Source organism: Rosa chinensis, chromosome 1, assembly GCF_002994745.2.
Source record: "Rosa chinensis cultivar Old Blush chromosome 1, RchiOBHm-V2, whole genome shotgun sequence".
Lineage (NCBI taxonomy): Eukaryota > Viridiplantae > Streptophyta > Magnoliopsida > Rosales > Rosaceae > Rosa > Rosa chinensis.
In genome coordinates this window covers 28,486,818-28,504,681 of record NC_037088.1, presented here as the reverse complement: position 1 = coordinate 28,504,681, position 17,864 = coordinate 28,486,818, and the positions used below count along the sequence as shown (strand labels likewise).

Genomic DNA, 17,864 nt, shown 5'->3' with positions numbered 1-17,864 from the left:
CCCAGAGAGCCACGAATGTGTCTACATGATTACTTTTTTGGTGCAACTTCGATGATCTACCTACATCTCTTACATTGATGGGGCAACTTTTGTAATGATGGCAGAATTACTAATAATGACTTCAACTTTCGAGGAGCAGACATAGAAATAGTACAAAGAAGCATTCCGCAGTTTGTAGTATGTATAAGCTGTACCTATATGACTATATTAGAGCATCTCCAACGGAGATGTCAAATAGAGTGTGTCAAAATTGAATTTGAAGGCTGACATAGCAATGTTATTTTTGCTAGACTTTGTTAATGTTTGGATCCGTTGGGGATCTAATTAACGTAAAGAAAGAGATAGAGAGATTGACACAAGATATATAGTGGTTCGTTTCCCGCCTTAGCGGGAAACTACGTCCACTTGAATGTGTACTAGTGTGTCAAGCCTTGCGGCCTAACAAGATTACAAGAGATGTAATCGGATCGTGTTGAAGTGGGAGGAGGCATTCCTTTTATAGGTGAAGGAAGTCATCTCCTTTACATGGTTTTCGATGTGGGACAAGCAAAGATAACTATTCTAGTGTAGAAAGCCTAGTTGTGAGGGTAACTTTGCAAGGCCGGAAAGGTGGCTTCCCGGCGACGGATGTGCGACTTCCGGATACCGTAGCGTAGCTTGAACATAAGGCTACAAGATGCATGTCTCGGTTGGGCCTCACCATGGCTTGTGGGTGTCCCAAAGAGGGTGTTACTTATGCTTGGTGATGTAGTAAATACTCCATATTGTTGGAGGTATGTACAGACTTCATCTCCAATCGATATGTCAAATTATAAAAATATTTTATTCATTTTTAAAATTATTTAATTCATAAACAATTAACTATTCTGTTAAGGAGTCGTTCTCACGACGAAGGTTCTAAATCTCTGCGATATTTCCGATATATCCCCCGATATCTCCTTTTTTCAACGGACCGATATATCTAGGGGGTAAATATCTTATCTATCACCGTTTCAGCGAAATTTCTCCGACATCATCAAATATCCCCGATATATTAGATATTTGCGATATATCCCGATAAAGTGAAGAAATATCTGTAAAATTTGAGGTAAAAAAAAAACTCAGTAATTCTCTAAATGAAAATATGTGTGAAGAGAGATTTCCTAAAGGCAAATTTGAGTGAGGAGAAATCCCCTCAAGGTGAATCTAGGTGAGTAGAAAATCCCCTCAAAGCGAATCTAGGTGAGGAAAAAAAATCCCCTCAAGGCGAATCTAGGTGAGGAGTATTGGATAAATACCCTCAAGGCGATTTTGGGTGAGAAGTAATTCTCTAAAAGTCTAAATGCAAATCTGTGTGAGGAGAGATTTGGTATTGTGTAGTCTGTGACTATTTTTGTAACTCTGTATGTAGTTTGTAACTCTGTAGTTGAATAATAGAAAGTAGATAAAGCCATAAAGGTTCAATTATTCAAATGAGGCCAAATGACATTGCAGAAGGAAGTCAAGGAACCATATATGGATGACATGATGAGAAGAGAGTGCAGAGCACGGAGTATTAAATTTTGGCTATGCATCTTGAAAAAGTGAGGAATAATGAAGCTACTGTGTAGTCTGTGTCTTAAACTTGAATTTTTTTTGTGGAAGTTGTCTCTTGTTTTAGTGGATCAACATAATTAAAAATAGAAAGTGATATATGATATGAAGCAAACTACAGACGGTTAAATAGTTAAATGTAATTCATCTTTTTTATTGATTTTATTTTATTAAGTGTAATGTTTATAAAACTATACAATTTTGATAAAACTATGTAATTCATCCAATTTACCTGTGAAGGTAATTTTGATCATGCCACCCAAGATGAAGACCACGGAGTGAGAACAGCTGGTCATGGTGCTCAAGAGAAGACCCGATATAGGAGGAGGACTAGAGGTGCAACTGATGATCAAAGTATCCCATCTAATGTTTCTTCAATTGCCTTGAGTTTTGACTCTATCAGTTTAGGCACAGAGCGCAATGGGATATCAAATGAATCTCATGAAGGCAACAATCAATTTGGTTATGATGCTTATGGATATAATCAATATGGAGAAGTATATGATCAGTCATCTAGTTGGGTTCATCCTTATACCTTTATAGGGGAAACAGTCGGCAGCTCTAAAAAGATCTATAACTATCATGTTCCTTTATAGGGGAAACAGTCGGCAGCTCTAAAGAGATCTATAACTATCATGTTCATCACTACAATTCGCACTATATGGGTCATATATCTTGGTCTGATTATTGCATTTTCGTAGACCAGCAAGCGGCTTTTCAACCGCCTAGAGTCTCTTTTTGGATGTAGATGAAGTTTACATTCATATGTATTTATATGTAGTTCTAAATTTCTAATAAATTAACTTTTTTCAAAAACGATATTTTCGTACACTGTATCCCCAATATATCCCTTTTTCAAAGTACCGATAGATATGAAAATACCGATATTTAAAACCTTGCTCACGACTCCTCTCTCTAGTTTCATTATCTTCTTCTCGACTACTCCGCTCTCTCTCTCTCTCTCATTCTCTATCTTCTTCTTCCTCTCCAGACCAATGTTAAGCAAGCTGGGTATTAAAGGAAAGCGAGTTGGGTATTAATCATATAAATACTAACTAGGATTATTCAAGGCTATAGGTCAATTGAACCCAGAAACTTGAAGAGGCACAGAGTCATTGGTCTTCGATCGTCATTCGCCTTTTACATATGGCTGGGTAAGTTCCTCCCTATCTGATTTCGATCATTTTTGGATGACTGTGAACTTTCTCTCTTTATCCCCAGATTTGAATTGAATCTAAAGGTCTGGATTTCGGTATGAGTTGATTTGGATTTTCTAAAAATCGAACGTCCAAACTTTGGAGCTGAGTTGATTACAGTAATTGGGAACTGAGGCTTGCAAATGGGTTTAATTGACATGATTTTACTTTCAGAATTGAATCAGGTTGAGGAGAAACAGTTTGGTTGGTTCTGTTTTGGCTTCTTTTGCATAAAGCTTGGGACTTTCTTGGTGGGTTTCGGTGTTTAATTCTGTACTAATCTCCAAATCGAAGGAGTCTTCTTCTTCCTCCTCAAATTCAGTGTTTGTTACAAGCAAGGGACAGGGAATTGCAATGGGAAAAGGATTGGGTTTCTCCATAGTTACAGAAAGACGCTCAGGAAGAAAGAGAGAGAGAAGAGAAGGAAAGTGGAAGAAACAATTATTTTAAAGACAGTTCCCCCTGCTTCTGTCAAATTTGACAGCCCAAATGAGAATGTCATTTACAAGTCAGATAAGACCCATGGGTTTGAGGGGTTGTAGATGTCTTTTTTAGCAGTTAGAGGTCTCCACGTGGATTTAAGACTACTGTTGGGATGCTTTTAGAAGATATTACGGTAGTGCATACTTTAAAAGATACAGTAGTCTGTACAGAGAAAGTATTTACTAATTCACCCTGCCTTTTTATACGTTAATCTTTCCATCACTTTTTCTCTTTTGGCAAACTAATTGTTCCATCACTAGTGGCAACCCATTCAACAATTAGTAAAATGCAAAAGGAGAGAGTAAAATGTCATCAAGAAAAAAAGGAGAGAGTAAAAGAGAGGAAAGGGAGCGTGTGTATCTTTCTACCCCGGTAGGAATTTGGAACAGGATAAAAAAAAAAAAAAGGTTGGAATTTGGAACCCAATTCGCACTCAACTGAGAAACCACCAAAATTTTGAGATTTCTCTCAGCACAGTTTAGTTGGTTCATCCATGGCTCTGTTCCGAGGTCACAAGGTCTCCCAAAAGCAAAAGGACAGAGTAAAAGAGAGGAAAAGGGGCGCGTATCTATCTACACAGGTAGGACTTTGGAACCCAATTCCCACCCAACTGAGAAACCACCAAAATTTTGAGATTTCCCTCAGCACAGTTTTGTTGGTTCATCCATGGCTCTGTTCCCAGTTCACAAGGCCTCCCATTCCAGATCTACTTCTTCTTCTGGACTTGGTTATGACGTGTTCCTGAGCTTCAGAGGTGAAGACACCCGAAAGAACTTCACTGATCACCTCTACACGGCCCTTGTCAACGCCCGATTTCGAACTTTCCGGGATGACCCTGAACTCGAAAGAGGTGAAAATATCAAGGAAGAGCTCGAGAATGCCATTCGACAGTCACGGAGTTCTGTGATTGTGTTTTCGAAAGACTACACCTCTTCCAGATGGTGTCTGGACGAGCTTGTCATGATCCTTGAACTCAAGAGGAGCTCCGATCATGTTGTGTTACCGGTCTTCTACGACGTCGATCCATCCCACGTGAGGAAGCAAGCAGAAACTCTTTCAAAGGTTCCTAAATACCAAGAAAATCAATCCTCGGAGAAGTTGAATGGATGGCGGGCAGCACTTCTAGAAGTTGCAGATCTAGCAGGAATGGTTTTACAAAATGAAGCCGACGGGTACGTCAATTCTTAACTAAAGCCTTGATTAATTACTAACAACTGTATGATAAACTTTGTTGATTTTATTTGCATATCTAATTCTTTGAAATTGATAGACTCAGAGCTGGCTAGCTTGTATGATAGACTTCTATTTTGATTGCAATTTGTAGGCATGAGTCAAAGTTCATCCAAAAGATCGTTACAGTGATTCAAGACAAGCTTGGTTGTGTGCCCCTAAGTGATGTTCAGAAGGAATTAGAGGAGAAGTTGTTATCTGTTAACCCTGTTCTTGATGACGCCGAGGGGAAGCAACTGAAATTCCAAACGACTGTGAAGCCATGGCTCCATAAGCTTAAAGAGGCAGTCTATGAGGCTGACGACCTGTTGCAGGAGATCAAAACTGAAGCATTGAGGCAAAAGATAGAACACGAATATGGGAGTAGCACGAGTAAGGTACAAGAGCCCATCTCTACTCCATCTCATGCTCTTGACTCAGCTTTAATATACTCCAGGGCAGAGCAAGTTCTTGAAAGACTAGACAACATTTCAAAGCATACAAAAGATGTCTTGGATTGGAAAGTAACCGCAGGACACAGAGTATCACAAACACTACCGTCAACATCTTTGGTAGAAAAGTCTGTATATGGAAGAGATGAAGAGAAAGAAAGATTGATTAAATTATTGCTATCAGATGATGAGACTGGCAATGAAATAGGTGTGATTCCTATTGTGGGTATGGGTGGAATCGGGAAGACCACCCTTGCCCAGTTTGTATACAACGATGTTAGAGTGAAGGAAGATTTTCACCTCCAAGCATGGGCTTGCGTTTCAAAAGAATTTGATGTTTTTAGGATCTGGCAACAAATTTATGAGTCCCTCACCCCAGAACGTTGCCAAAGCACAAACCTAGATCTGCTTCTATCAAAGTTGCAGGCAACTTTGAGGGGGAAAAGGTTCTTCTTTGTTCTTGATGACATCTGGAACGAGAATTATAACCAGTTGGAATTCTTAATGCGTCCCCTTGAGTTTGGAGCACATGGAAGCAAGATTATTGTCACAACACGCAGTCAAGATGTTGCACGTATGATGGGTAGCCTTGAAGCTCAGCATCTCAGGCCAATGTCTGAGGAGGAGAGCTGGTCGTTATTCGAAAAACATGCCTTCAAAAATGCAGCTGTTGGTGCACACTCACATCTTGAAAAAATCAGTAGACAAGTTGTTCGAAAGTGCAATGGTCTTCCTTTGGCGATTAAGTCCCTTGGGGGTCTCTTACGTTCTAAATTGTTAGTGGAGGAATGGGAAAGTATATTGAACAGCGACATGTGGGAGTTCTCACCGGATGAGAGTGACATTCTGCCATCTCTATGGTTGAGCTATCTAGATCTGCCTCTACATCTCAAGCGTTGTTTTGCCTATTGTTCACTATATCCCAAGAACTATGAATTTGAAAGATCAGAGTTGGTTTACTTGTGGAAGGCTGAAGATCTATTGCAACATAAAAAAAACAAAACGGCAGAAGAAGTCGGACTAGACTACTTCAATGATCTAATCTCAAGATCATTTTTTCAACTTTCAGAGATTAGATCATTTTTTCAACTTTCATCAATTTCTGATCGATATTTCATCATGCATGACCTTATCAATGATTTAGCAAGCTTTGTATCTGGAGAATTTTGTTTTAGGTGGGAGGGCAGTGATTCACCCAACAGTTTGAGCAAGACTCGTCATTTTTCAGATAAGCCAGTATATTATTATCCTCATGAAACCGATTATCATCATGAAGCTGCTACCATAGGGATGTTTGAGGCTTTACAGCAAGCTAAATATTTGCGCACCTTTCTATCATTAAAACCACATTGGAATTGGATATTCGATAAAAAATGTGATATATTGCCAAAATCACATTGTTTAAGAGTGCTCAAGTTAGATGGGTATGATATTAAGGAATTGCCTGATTCAATTAACAACTTCAAACATCTTACGTACTTGGACTTGTCTCAGACTTTGATCAAAAGGTTACCTGATACAGTTTGTACTTTGTATAACTTGCAAGCATTGTTGTTGTCACAGTGCTGGGACCTTACTGAGCTGCCAGCCAACTTGGGAAGATTGATCAACTTGAGCCATCTGGATGTATCATTTACAGGGATAAAAAAGATGCCACCACAAATGGGTAAGTTGAAAGATCTCCAGATGCTACCCGAGTTTGTGCTGGACAAACACAATGCTGGGGAGAATTTGGCAGAGTTACGGAAGCTTGAAAAATTGCGTGGAACTCTTTGTATCTCAGGGCTTGTGCACAGCAGCGGTTTGGAGGCCTACATACTGAGGGACAAGAAGTTTCTTAAGGAATTGGTTTTGATTTGGAGAGGAAGGGATTCAAGTGAAGAAGGCAATAATCCTGTAGAAGAAAGAGAAGTGCTTGAGAAGCTTCAACCTCACATGAACCTGGAAAGGCTTACAATTGAAGGTTATGGAGGCAAAATGTTTGCAGGTTGGTCGAAATATTTTTCTTCCTCTGCTCTTGTTCATCTTAAACTTGCTAATTGTGAGAATTGTATCTCCTTGCCACCATTGGGACAGCTACCTTCCCTCACAGAACTTGATATTTCTGGGTTTCATGGAGTGGTGTCCATAGGTTCCGAATTCTTTTGTGGTGAGGGCAATACTACTACTACCTGTGTGAATAAACCATTTAGATATCTACGGGTTTTAGAATTCTACGATATGAGTGAGTGGCAAGAATGGTCTTATGTTGGAGGTGAAGAAAATGAAGGTGGGATTTTTCCAAATCTTGAGAAGCTTGTTCTATCATCATGTCCCAATCTTACCGGTAGGTTAACGTCAGACAGTCTCCCGTCTCTCGTGTCTTTGGCGGTATGGCATTGCCCAGAATTCGAATGTTTTCCAACAGATGGATTCCAGTCAAAGTTAAAATCACTTGACATCAGCGACTTTAAAAAAGTGAATGCAAAGAGTGTGCAGAATCTGAACAAGGGTCTCCGAACACTCACCTCTCTTCGGTCTCTTGAAAGATTGTCACTTGAATTTGACTGCGACGAAAATGTAGATTGGTTTGCGGAGGAGCAGGAGGGGCTGTTTCCCAGCACTCTCACATATCTCGAGATCAGCCGTCTGAGTTGTGAGACCATCAACTGCGCCAAGTGGTTTGGCCATCTCAACTCTCTTCAAGAATTGGTTATTGACGACTGCTCTGCACTCCGGTGCTTGCCAGATAGTGGGCTACCCACTTCTCTGAAAACCTTGAAGATTACGGGTTGCCCTGCTCTGCGTTGCTTGCCAGATAGTGGACTACCCTCTTCTCTCTCTCATCTAGATATCACCGATTGTCCTTTGCTTGAGAAACGGTGCCAAAGAGAGACGGGTGAAGATTGGCCCAAGATTGCTCACATCAAGCGCATGTGGATCAATTCGTCAAAGATATGACAACGACAGAGGGCTTGCTCTGATCAATTTGGCCACGTCTCAGAGGGCTTGCATATTCTGTGTGTAGGATCCTGTTGTTTGAACTCATTGTTGATTCCACAGTTCTAGGGTCTTGCTTGAAGCCTTGAACACATGATCGATGGATTTGACAACGACATGCCATATGAAGGAGAAACAGACCATTTCCGTTTCCATTTCCTAGCAGAGATGATGATCAATTTTTGTATTTATTTGATTAAATTATCTCTCTACAATTGGAACGGTGATGTGGTTTAGTTTTGTTCTTTAAGTTGGTGATGCATGTATTGTAGCATAAAAGATATCAAGAAGCTGCAAAGTTTGCTAAGCTTGAGAAAGTTGAAGAAAGAGTGGTGTGAACTGTGAAGTAACAGCATTAAGTGTTTTATGTGTGAGCTTTATTTCTAATGAGCTTCGGACACTGATGGCTTAGTTTATCCAAATCATACAACTCTGAAAAGCCTGTGCAAAAACAACAACATTCGATCTTCTCATCTTAACTCAACTGAAGTACGGTAAAAGTAGACTCTGATTCACAACATAAGATCAGAATATCAGATCATACACAATATGTAAATAAATTCAAATCAATTTCAGCTACTGTAAAATTTGGCTTATATGTTGACAGCAAAAGAAAGAGAAACTATCAGAGTTGGTTTCGTTTGTGATTTGAACCGAATGAAGTAGCCGTATGCAAGTGTTCTGATTTTTCCGGTTTTCCAGTGTTACTTGTATAATTAAATGACAAAGCCGTGGTTGATAGTCGGGGGGATTGTTGAATCTGGACCCCTAATTACCGTAAGGAGTTTGTAGATGGAATTTGTAATGCATTATCTGTTCACCGTACCACTATATCTGTACAGTTCGTCTTTTAAAAATTTTATCTTCAGATTCTTTCCCTTCATGGGTCTTCGCATTGTTGTAGGCTTAAAATTAGTTTATTCATGAGTAATATCTGAGAAGCGAAGTGAACAAAAAATTAGTATGCCAAAAACGTCAACAACCATTGCACAACAAATTATGTGTTTTTCATGTCCTTACCCAACTCGAACAAGACACGGCCAGTATGGCGGAAACCAAGCCTGTAAACATCATGACTATTTTTCCTTCTGTTTGGCATGTAAATTTTTTATACATGATACAAAATTGTAAAAAAGAACTAACTCTAGATAAGAACACATACCACAAATGAATAACATTAGAATGCATTACAATTGGTAGAAAGTGATCACTAAAATTTATTAATAACAGTCTCCATTAGCACAATCATGTAGCCGCTTTCTTGCGAGAAAACCACTGCAAAGATGTTGAACTATCAACTTGCTCCATTCCTTTCTACTTCTTTCTAGCCATTTGTTCGTCCCCTTTCATTTGTTGTTCCAAGAAAGGTCTCTTCGCATTGGCAATTATCTCCTGCTTCTTCTTCATCTTCTTACTTGGCTTACTCCTCCCCTTTGTTTTATTCTTTGGGACAATGTCCTTGGCAACTTCAACAGCGGCTTCCAGCTCAGCCTCTTTCTCATCCTTTGTTGGCTTCTCTTTTCTTGGCGGTTTCACTGTGCCAATCTTTGTGGGACCAAACATAATTGTCTAAGGTGGGAGCTAATCAAGTAGGGTGCACTTCCCTCTCTCTTCTCTGTTTAGGTGTTTCAAATGGATTCGCCACCCATGTATCAAAATTGGGGTTCCCAGAACCAGTAATCAGAATACTAGACCACCCCATGGAGTGCCCTGTGCTATGAAGATGTTTATTGGTCGAAACAACACCTTTTCTATTTGATAAACTTTAACTGATGGATGAGTCATATATTTCTCGTACTTCTGAGTCCCAGAAGAATCTCTCAGAACCGGTAGAAAAGACCCAGTTCCACGAGCGAGCAGACCCTTTTGATCGAAATCCAGAGTCTCTGCCTGACCCGGTAACATTTGGAGTGGCCACTTAAGATTCCTCATGTCCCAAAGCTTAGCTTTTTTCTCTTTCCCAGATGTGGCCATGAGATCACGATTACTAGGGTGGAAAGCTATGGCCGAGATGGGCCTCTTGTGGCACAGCATCTCAATAACAGCAGAAGAGCTTGTAGGACTCCACATGGTAACTGTACCACCTGAATGACCCAAAGCAAGAAGTGCATTGTGGTGGTTTACCTGCACACATCAGTACGGCCAAAGCCTGTCCTGTAACTACCTATCATCCGACCATCTGTTACATCCTGAAAATGAAGCTGACCATATTCATTTATTGACGCCAATAGTCGGTGTTGTTCAAGATAACAAAGCCTTAAAGCTGCACCATGTTCCTACATAATAAGAGATATAACTATAGTTCCAAACTCCATCTCAATGCACCTCAAAACTATTTACTTAATCACATCAAAATCATAATGAACTCTTGACTAGTCAGACTACTCGAACAATGGAACTGGAAAAAAAAAATCAGAAATGTTGAACATTGGAATCTTCTTTCAGCTCCAACAACTGTTCAACTCCAGGAAAGTGGAGACATGTAATGAATAAGAAAATTTCAAACACACTTGCAGAATACATTGAACACCTTTTCATATCAGGTATTTAACTATTTATTAACATGTCACTAATGGTTGTACAAAGCCTTCAGAATGCATGCAGGATTATGAGCTGTTTACAAAATAGTTATCTAACCACAATCTAGTAGGTTCAGTATCCAACCTTTAAGCAGTAAAGTTCAGTGCCATCCCGATTATAAATATATGGATACTTGTAGTAAACCATAATGGTTAGCCATGCTAAATATAAACATTATTATGAAGTAAGATAAGACCATAAAATAGAGATCTAGAAAATCTTAAAGAGAAGATAAACTGGAGCAGGACACTAAATGAGTGCCGATCATTAACTAAGTTCTGGCCAAATATTCTTATCACCATACGTAAACCAAAAAGTAATAATAAATAAAGAAGTCTGGAGATAACCAAAAAGCACAGGTTGTTAACAACCATGAGTTTAGATTATACTGTTTAAAACAAAACAAAAATTTGAGCAGAAAAAACAGAAGCCTAACAGTAATGACAATATACTTTTGGGCAACAGACCAAAGCATTCAACCATGTGAATTTGAAGGACAACCAGTTAAAAGAACACTAACTTTAATTATATCAACCTCAGGCCAATAATGAATTACAGAAAATGGTTTTATACTTTTTCCGGGCTGCAGCAAACATCGTCTCATCATGCAAGAACTGTCTCCCTAACCTGAGAAGAAAATCAGCAATTTTCCAATCAGTCCATATTCCACTCAAACCTTGAGGTACAAATAAACGCCATCTAATTTTCCACTACATCATTGAAAAACAGAAAACAGTTCTCCAACTAAGCCCCAACTACACATTCAGAAAACTATTCACAGCATTGATTACTGTCATGTTCGCCCATCTAGAACCAAAAGGTCCGCTCACCTTTGGACAGTGGAAAGCTACAATCACATTGTACTAAGAATTTTACTCGAAACTATATTGACCTCAAGATTTGCATAACCAAAGTCTTACACATAAAACTTAGAAAGCAAGAGGTTTGCATAACCAAAGTCTTAGACATAAACCTTAGAAAACAAAAGGTGGAAAACCAACTTACTAAAATCAAACTTTAGATTATCTAAATTCTACCTGCTTGCATTCCAACTTTCCTCTCCCAGAAAACTGATGTACAATATAAAGTAAATGGTTCCAAGTTTCAACAAACATTTATGATCGATTACTTTTGTTTCTAAACTTGTAATCATTAGTATATTGAAACTTTGCATTCGAAGTATGGAACATGTGAACATGGTTGCAGAAGCACTGAAGTACAGTAAAAACCAGTATCAGACCAAAAAGGTATCACTTTTCAGTATCCTAATACCTGAAATTCTTTGATCAGGCTCATTTGCTTCATGTCTACAATAGCTAGATGGCCCTTGTGTCCACCGACCATCATGTATCGACTGCTTGGCGTGAAATCCAGCCTGCACAGAGCGGGATCTGCAGATGAGTTCAGATTCAGTGATAAATATCAAAGTTACGGAGTTTGATACAGAGTCTTCTTGTGTCTACTAGAGTTTTCTTGGGTCATGTTTTAGTTTTCCTAATGCATTTTCAGTCAGTCATTAATATCCTAGAAGTCATTAAGGAGAGTGATACAACTGTTAGGTCTATTTAGCGTATCTTCTATGGCTCTGCATAAGGGCCAATATGTATTCCCGTTCTCCCCGCAGATTATAACCCTAAACTTCACTCTTCTAAGACCTTAAGCACCGTAACCCCTTGTTGTCCTACATTGCACTGTTAATAGATTGAAACTGAAATATATCAACAAAATTAAAAGTTTGGATGGATTAGGAGTTTTACGAACCAAATTGAGCAAGGATAATGAAATAAATTGGTGTAAAATGAAGTGCAGACCACCATAACAATCACAAAACTTATGGTGAATCAGGCCAAAACTGTCTTCCCATAATATATGTGAATCAGGCCCAGCTGTCTCCCCTTAATTCTTCATTTAACCCGACCTGTGGTGATTGACAGTATTTTGGCTATTCCTATTAGGGTAAGGGAAGAATCTGATCGTGTAATCTGGCCTTGGAATAAGAATGGATCCTACTCTGTTAAATCAGGGTACCACTGGGTTCATTCACATGAAACTAATTTGTCTTCCCCTGATACAAGCTCTTCTCACTCAGTGGATCCTATTTGCCAAAGATTAAGCATTTATTTTGGAGGGGCTTTGAACGGAGCTGCTCCTTCTCTCCAGAATTTATATGGGAGAAGGCTTACTAACTCTCCAACCTGCCCTATTTGCTGAAACTATGGAGCACATCTTACTTCTATGTCCTATTTGGGGTTGACACGATATGGTTTGGATCACCATTAGGACTCAAAATCAACAAACAACAGATAACTACTGTTGATAAATGGTTATTAAGCATTTCTGACTTACATTCCAAAGCTAGCGACAACAAGTGGGTGTTGTGTTTACCTTGGTTTGCTTCTTGAGTTGGGCTCGCTGTGAGTTTGTCTACCAACATAGGCTACCTTCCCCATCTCTTGTCCTCAAGTCGGGCCTGTGTCTGGCAGCCACCACAGTTCCAACTCCAGCTACCGCTGCAACCTTCAAAACCCGATGGGAACCATCAATTGTGATGCGGCCTGGGCCGGCCCTTCTTCTGGGGGATTAGGAGTTGTGATCCGTGATCATAGCAGCTCGGCCGAAGCTGCAGAGGCGATCTTGTGAGAGCTCAGCCGAAGCTGCAGAGGCTCAAGCCATTCTTTTGGGAGTCAATTTGGCTATTGAACAGAATCTGAAAAATGTAAGAGTGGAACCGGATTCTTTTTCAACCCTGCACATAAATTTCACATCTCAACCGAGTAAGAAGTCAAATTTAAAAAATCGACCAAGAAACAAATTGGCACAACACACAGTTCTTCTTCAAAAGAGAACAAAAATGAAAGTACCGTGCCATTGAGGATTGGCTTAAGGCCAAAGGCATTGTGTTTGTCGTATCATAATCTGAACTCTTTTCAAGGTTTCCTGACCCCAAGAGTCTTGTTCTATCATCCAATTGTAGTTTGTTCCCATGTTTACCTAGACAAATCAATTTCTACGATGGAAAGAAAAGTTCAATTGAGACTTTCATTTGCAAAGTTTTAATTAGTTTACGATCAAACCCAGTACTGAGGGGTCCAATAAATGAAAGGCCGAAAAGCATGGGGATTCTTTAATATATAACATGGAATTAAACAGGAAAATGTAAAGCCCTTGGGGTAAGTTAAAATGACATCGGTGGGTGGGGAAAACGGGTTATGATTAGGATTAGGGCTACCACTTGATTTGGTAATTACCAAACTGACCGAATACCAATATATATTTTAGAGGTAATTTCCTTTTGCCCAAAAATCTTAGGTATTTTGCCCAAATGCACCAACTTTTTCGTATCTTACCATGTGCTTAGGAAAAGACTAAAAAGGGGTAGTTCCTATGTGTTATCTTGAGTCTTAGAGCTTTTGTTTACCTTAAAAACTTTATTTTAAAACAAAAATGAAAACAAGACTAGCCTTCAACATGCCCAAGTTTTTCTCCTAACGGCTCCCTGCCTAGCGGATACTTTAACAGGCGGAATCACTGCTGCTCGTCTTAATCTTAGTTCTAAAACTGGTTGTTTCTGGTAAGCAAAGCTTTTCAAACTTCAGAATGCATATAGGAAATGGATAGTGATAGCTATAGATCGGATGCAAAGCTATGGATCAGATAGTGATATATAGAATGCAAAACAGATAGTGATAGTTAAAGCTATTTAATTTTGCTACTTTTGACAAACATGGGTGGGTAATCCTTATTTTATTTATTCAACAGAAATACATGCTAGAAATCCAGAGCCTCATTCTCAGGTAAACAGCAAAAGGCTGTTTAGCTGTCCATAAGAATGATAACAGGTACTTACTTGTAATGAAAGCACACTATTACACACCGAACAGGAAGAAAAAGCACGCTGCTGCTATGGCTTTCTTACTTATTGAGAGAAGACTCTTCTCCTCAATTTTCTGATGCCTTACAAATGAAACTTAAAGCTCCTTATATAGAGAGCGGAACTCAAACTAGAATTCAAAACATAAAAATGTACAGGACAACTCCGTGAACTTTTGCTTTTGTGAGTGCTCCTGCTGGTGGAGGTCGAATGGAGAAAAACAAAAGTAGGTAGGTGAAGTGTTTTTTCTTTTTGAAAGCAAAAGTAAAAGTAGCCTTTAACTTTTAAAAGGTCAAAAGTGATACAGTTACTAATTTGGTGTTTTTCTTCTTTCACCTGTAGCTTCACCCATGGTGCTACATATTCTCGTCTGTTTCTGAATGGTAGCCAAAGACAAATGAGCTGTTGTCTGCCTGGGCCATTCTAACAGTGGTAGCATTATCTTCGACGTCTGTATCAACATACATTTTGTAGTGGTTGTCAGTTTCAAGCTTTTCCACCCAGTGCATGCATGCCATAGTTGAATCTATCTCTTTTCTGGTGAGAGATAGGAATAGGTCACTGCTGACTACGTCAGGATGATCGTATGCAGTGATAATAATTTTTTCTCTGCTGCCAGGAAGGTATTGCTGATATCTTCAGAGATGATCTTTTTGATGTATTCTAGAGCCATGGCCTTCATCCACGGGATGCTTGAGTTTGGTTGGCCATTGTACCCTACACAGGCTGGTTGAAGATATTTTCTTTGAATAATTCTTACATAATGATATGGAGGAATATATTCAACCTCACCGTTTGCCTTTTGGATCCATTCAGGGGGAGTGGATCTAAACTTCAGACGAAGCATACAGTCATTTTTCCTGATATTTTTGACTGTGTTGACAATGATAGATGGCAAACCCTTCAGATCATCATTTGTTTTGGTCCACAGATTATGGACAAAACCATTTTCAACAAGCCAGAGCTTGTGTTCTTGAGGATGTTCACTCTGAACATTGACCAAGTATCTTCCAACATAAGGACCTGAAACAATAAAGAGAGTGGGAGGAACTAGGTCTTCTGAATTATGTCTTCCTATCAGATTATGGAATTCATGCCAGTCTGATTCATTAAGTGCCATGAGAGGGACCCTAGCACTTTCTGGACTTTCAAGGTAGTGAATTTTTTCTTTCCTTACAGCACTCTGCTGTGTGTGACTTTCTTCAAATTGTGGTCTGGCATTCTCATAAAGTTCTTCAGCTAGTGCAAAGAGTGCCGGGAACATTAAACCACTGCTTCTTTATTGAAAAGAAAATAGGATATTATCCAAGATTGCTTTCTGGTGATAAGCTAGTCTCCTGCCAGTTCTGAACACAGGAGTATCAAAAGTTCTTAATTCATAATTAAAAACATTTATAACTCCAGTTGGAGTTGGTCTGCTTTTTGGCAAAGCAGCAGCCATCAACGGTTTTGATGCGCCTTTACCGTCTACCGTTTGAGACAGGCTAGCCAATCCTTTACCCTGGGATTGATCAGTTGTGGCTAGTCCTTTTGGACTTAGCAGAAACCTTTTAAGGATTTTTTCTTTGGTTTCTTTGGGATCTTCTTCAGGTTTATGCTCTTTCCCAGTTCTTTTGCTTCTGGGATTACGACTTTCGTCGTCATCTCTTTGGCTGAACATTGCCATTTCTCTAGTCAAGGCGTCTGGAAGATAGTTCTTGTTTCCTGCAATTAATTCAACAGTATAATCATATTGGTTAAGAAATAATTGCCAATTTGCTAATCTTCCTCTATCAGCAGCTTTGTCAAGTTTAAAATTTTTGAAATTCTTTACTGTAGCACAATCGGTGCGGACAGTAAAGGATTTTCCAAGAAAAGCTGGAGAATTTAAAATTGTTTTCTTGACAGCCAAAATTTCTTTTTCCCCTGTGGGATAATTCAGTTCTGCAGGGCTGAACTTGCCGCTACAAAATTTGCAGATCTTTTTAATGTTAGTTCCAGGCGCTTTCGCTAGAACTACACTGGACCAGTAATTATCACTCGCATCTGTCTGGAGGATAATTTCATCATTCTCCTCTGGTTGTTGTAGAGGAGGAAGGTTTTTGCAGAGATTTTTTATCTGCTTCACAATTTTTTCATCATCTTCAGTGAAGTTCCATTTTGTTTTGGAACTTGTCTTGGGAGATAACATTGTTGTTAACCCTGAGATTTTAGGGATGAAATCTCTCCCATAATTTATGACACCAAGGAATCTCTCTAGACTCTTAGCATCAGGAATTCTATCTGGAAATTTCCAGATCTTCTCAAGGATATGAGGTTGAAGTTTTATTACTCCATTCTTGATATTTATTCCTAGGAAATCAACTTCATCGAGGATAAAGAAGATTTTCTTTTCACCTAGGATAATTCCATACTGAACTATCAGCTTTACTACCTCGTGGAGGTGTTTCATGTGTTCTTCTCTGTTTTTGGAGAAGACCAGAATGTTATCTATATAGATGACACAGAACTCCGCAACATGTTTGAAGATGTTGTCCATCTTTCTTTGGAAGATTGAAGGAGCTTGCTTTAGACCAAAAGGCATTACCAGCCATTCGTAATGACCTTGTGGTGTTCCAAATGCAGTGAGAGGAATACTCTCAGGATGCATCTTGACCTGCCAGAAACCCGACTTTGCATCGAATTTCGAAAAGACTTTAGCTCCTTTGAGCTGGTTAATCAATACTCTTACTTGAGCAATTTGATAACCATCTTTGACAGTCTTTTTGTTGACATCTCTGTAGTCAATTATCATTCTAGCTTTTCCTCTTAGATTTTCTGCATGATTTCTCACGTAGAATGCTGGAGCATGATGAGGGCTAGTGGAGGGTTGAATTAATCTCTTGTTTAGGAGATCTTCAATATCTTTTCTGAATTCTTTTTTATCTTCCTCTTTGTACTGAGGAATGGTTTTGACATGACAGATGGCATTCATGTCATGCAATCTTAATTCACAGACCACTATCTCTTTTTCCCAAAACTTCTGAGGATCTACGTCGATATTTTGCTCGAGTAGTTTCTTGATTTTTTTCAAGAGTGGGAATTTTTTGAGACTCAAGCTTGTTCTGAAAGTGCTTGAGGTTATGCTCATGAATGAAACTAGTTTCTTCATCTTCACTAGTTTCTTCTTCTTCTTCTTCAGAAGATTCCTCAACAAGTAATTCTGCTTGTTGCTTAATTTGGAGTATAGGCTCAAATTTGGGTTTGTAGGGGGTAAGATCACCACTATTCTATTGCGATCTCTGATATTGAGTAGTGAAACCAGGACCAACGACACTTTTTGCTTGTGTGAGTTGGTATGCCCAGAACACCCATTCTCCTTTTCTGAAGCCTATTACTTCTTCATCCTGAATGAATCTTTGTTGGAGAATAAAATCATTTCCCAACAAGAAATCAGATCCTTGGTCTTCAGATTGCCAAATATTCTGGATGATAAATGTTCCTCCACCAATGGTGACATGAACATTTTTTGCTACTTTTTTCATGGTGAGATGGCTGCCATCA

At 39.1% G+C, this 17,864-nt stretch overlaps 1 protein-coding gene and 1 pseudogene across 1 annotated transcript; one reads left to right on the top strand and one right to left on the bottom strand.

The window, feature by feature from the left end:
- The first annotated feature begins 3,669 nt into the window (after window positions 1–3,669).
- On the top strand, window positions 3,670–8,271 carry LOC112182674 (putative disease resistance RPP13-like protein 1). The gene is made up of 2 exons (XM_024321190.2): window positions 3,670–4,423; window positions 4,576–8,271. The coding sequence occupies exons 1-2, from the start codon at window positions 3,918–3,920 to the stop codon at window positions 7,850–7,852; spliced, it is 3,783 nt and encodes a 1,260-aa protein (XP_024176958.1). The 5' UTR covers window positions 3,670–3,917; the 3' UTR covers window positions 7,853–8,271.
- A 684-nt stretch (window positions 8,272–8,955) lies between these two features.
- LOC112182950 lies at window positions 8,956–13,557 on the bottom strand (annotated as a pseudogene).
- Window positions 13,558–17,864: the final 4,307 nt, after the last annotated feature.

What these genes read in the sequence shown, in the direction of transcription:
- LOC112182674 (XM_024321190.2), top strand. Translation starts at nt 3,918, where the DNA reads ATGGCTCTGTTCCCAGTTCACAAGGCCTCCCATTCCAGATCTACTTCT. An exon ending in TTACAAAATGAAGCCGACGG is followed by an intron (nt 4,424 to 4,575) that starts GTACGTCAATTC and finishes TGCAATTTGTAG; the next exon opens with GCATGAGTCAAAGTTCATCC.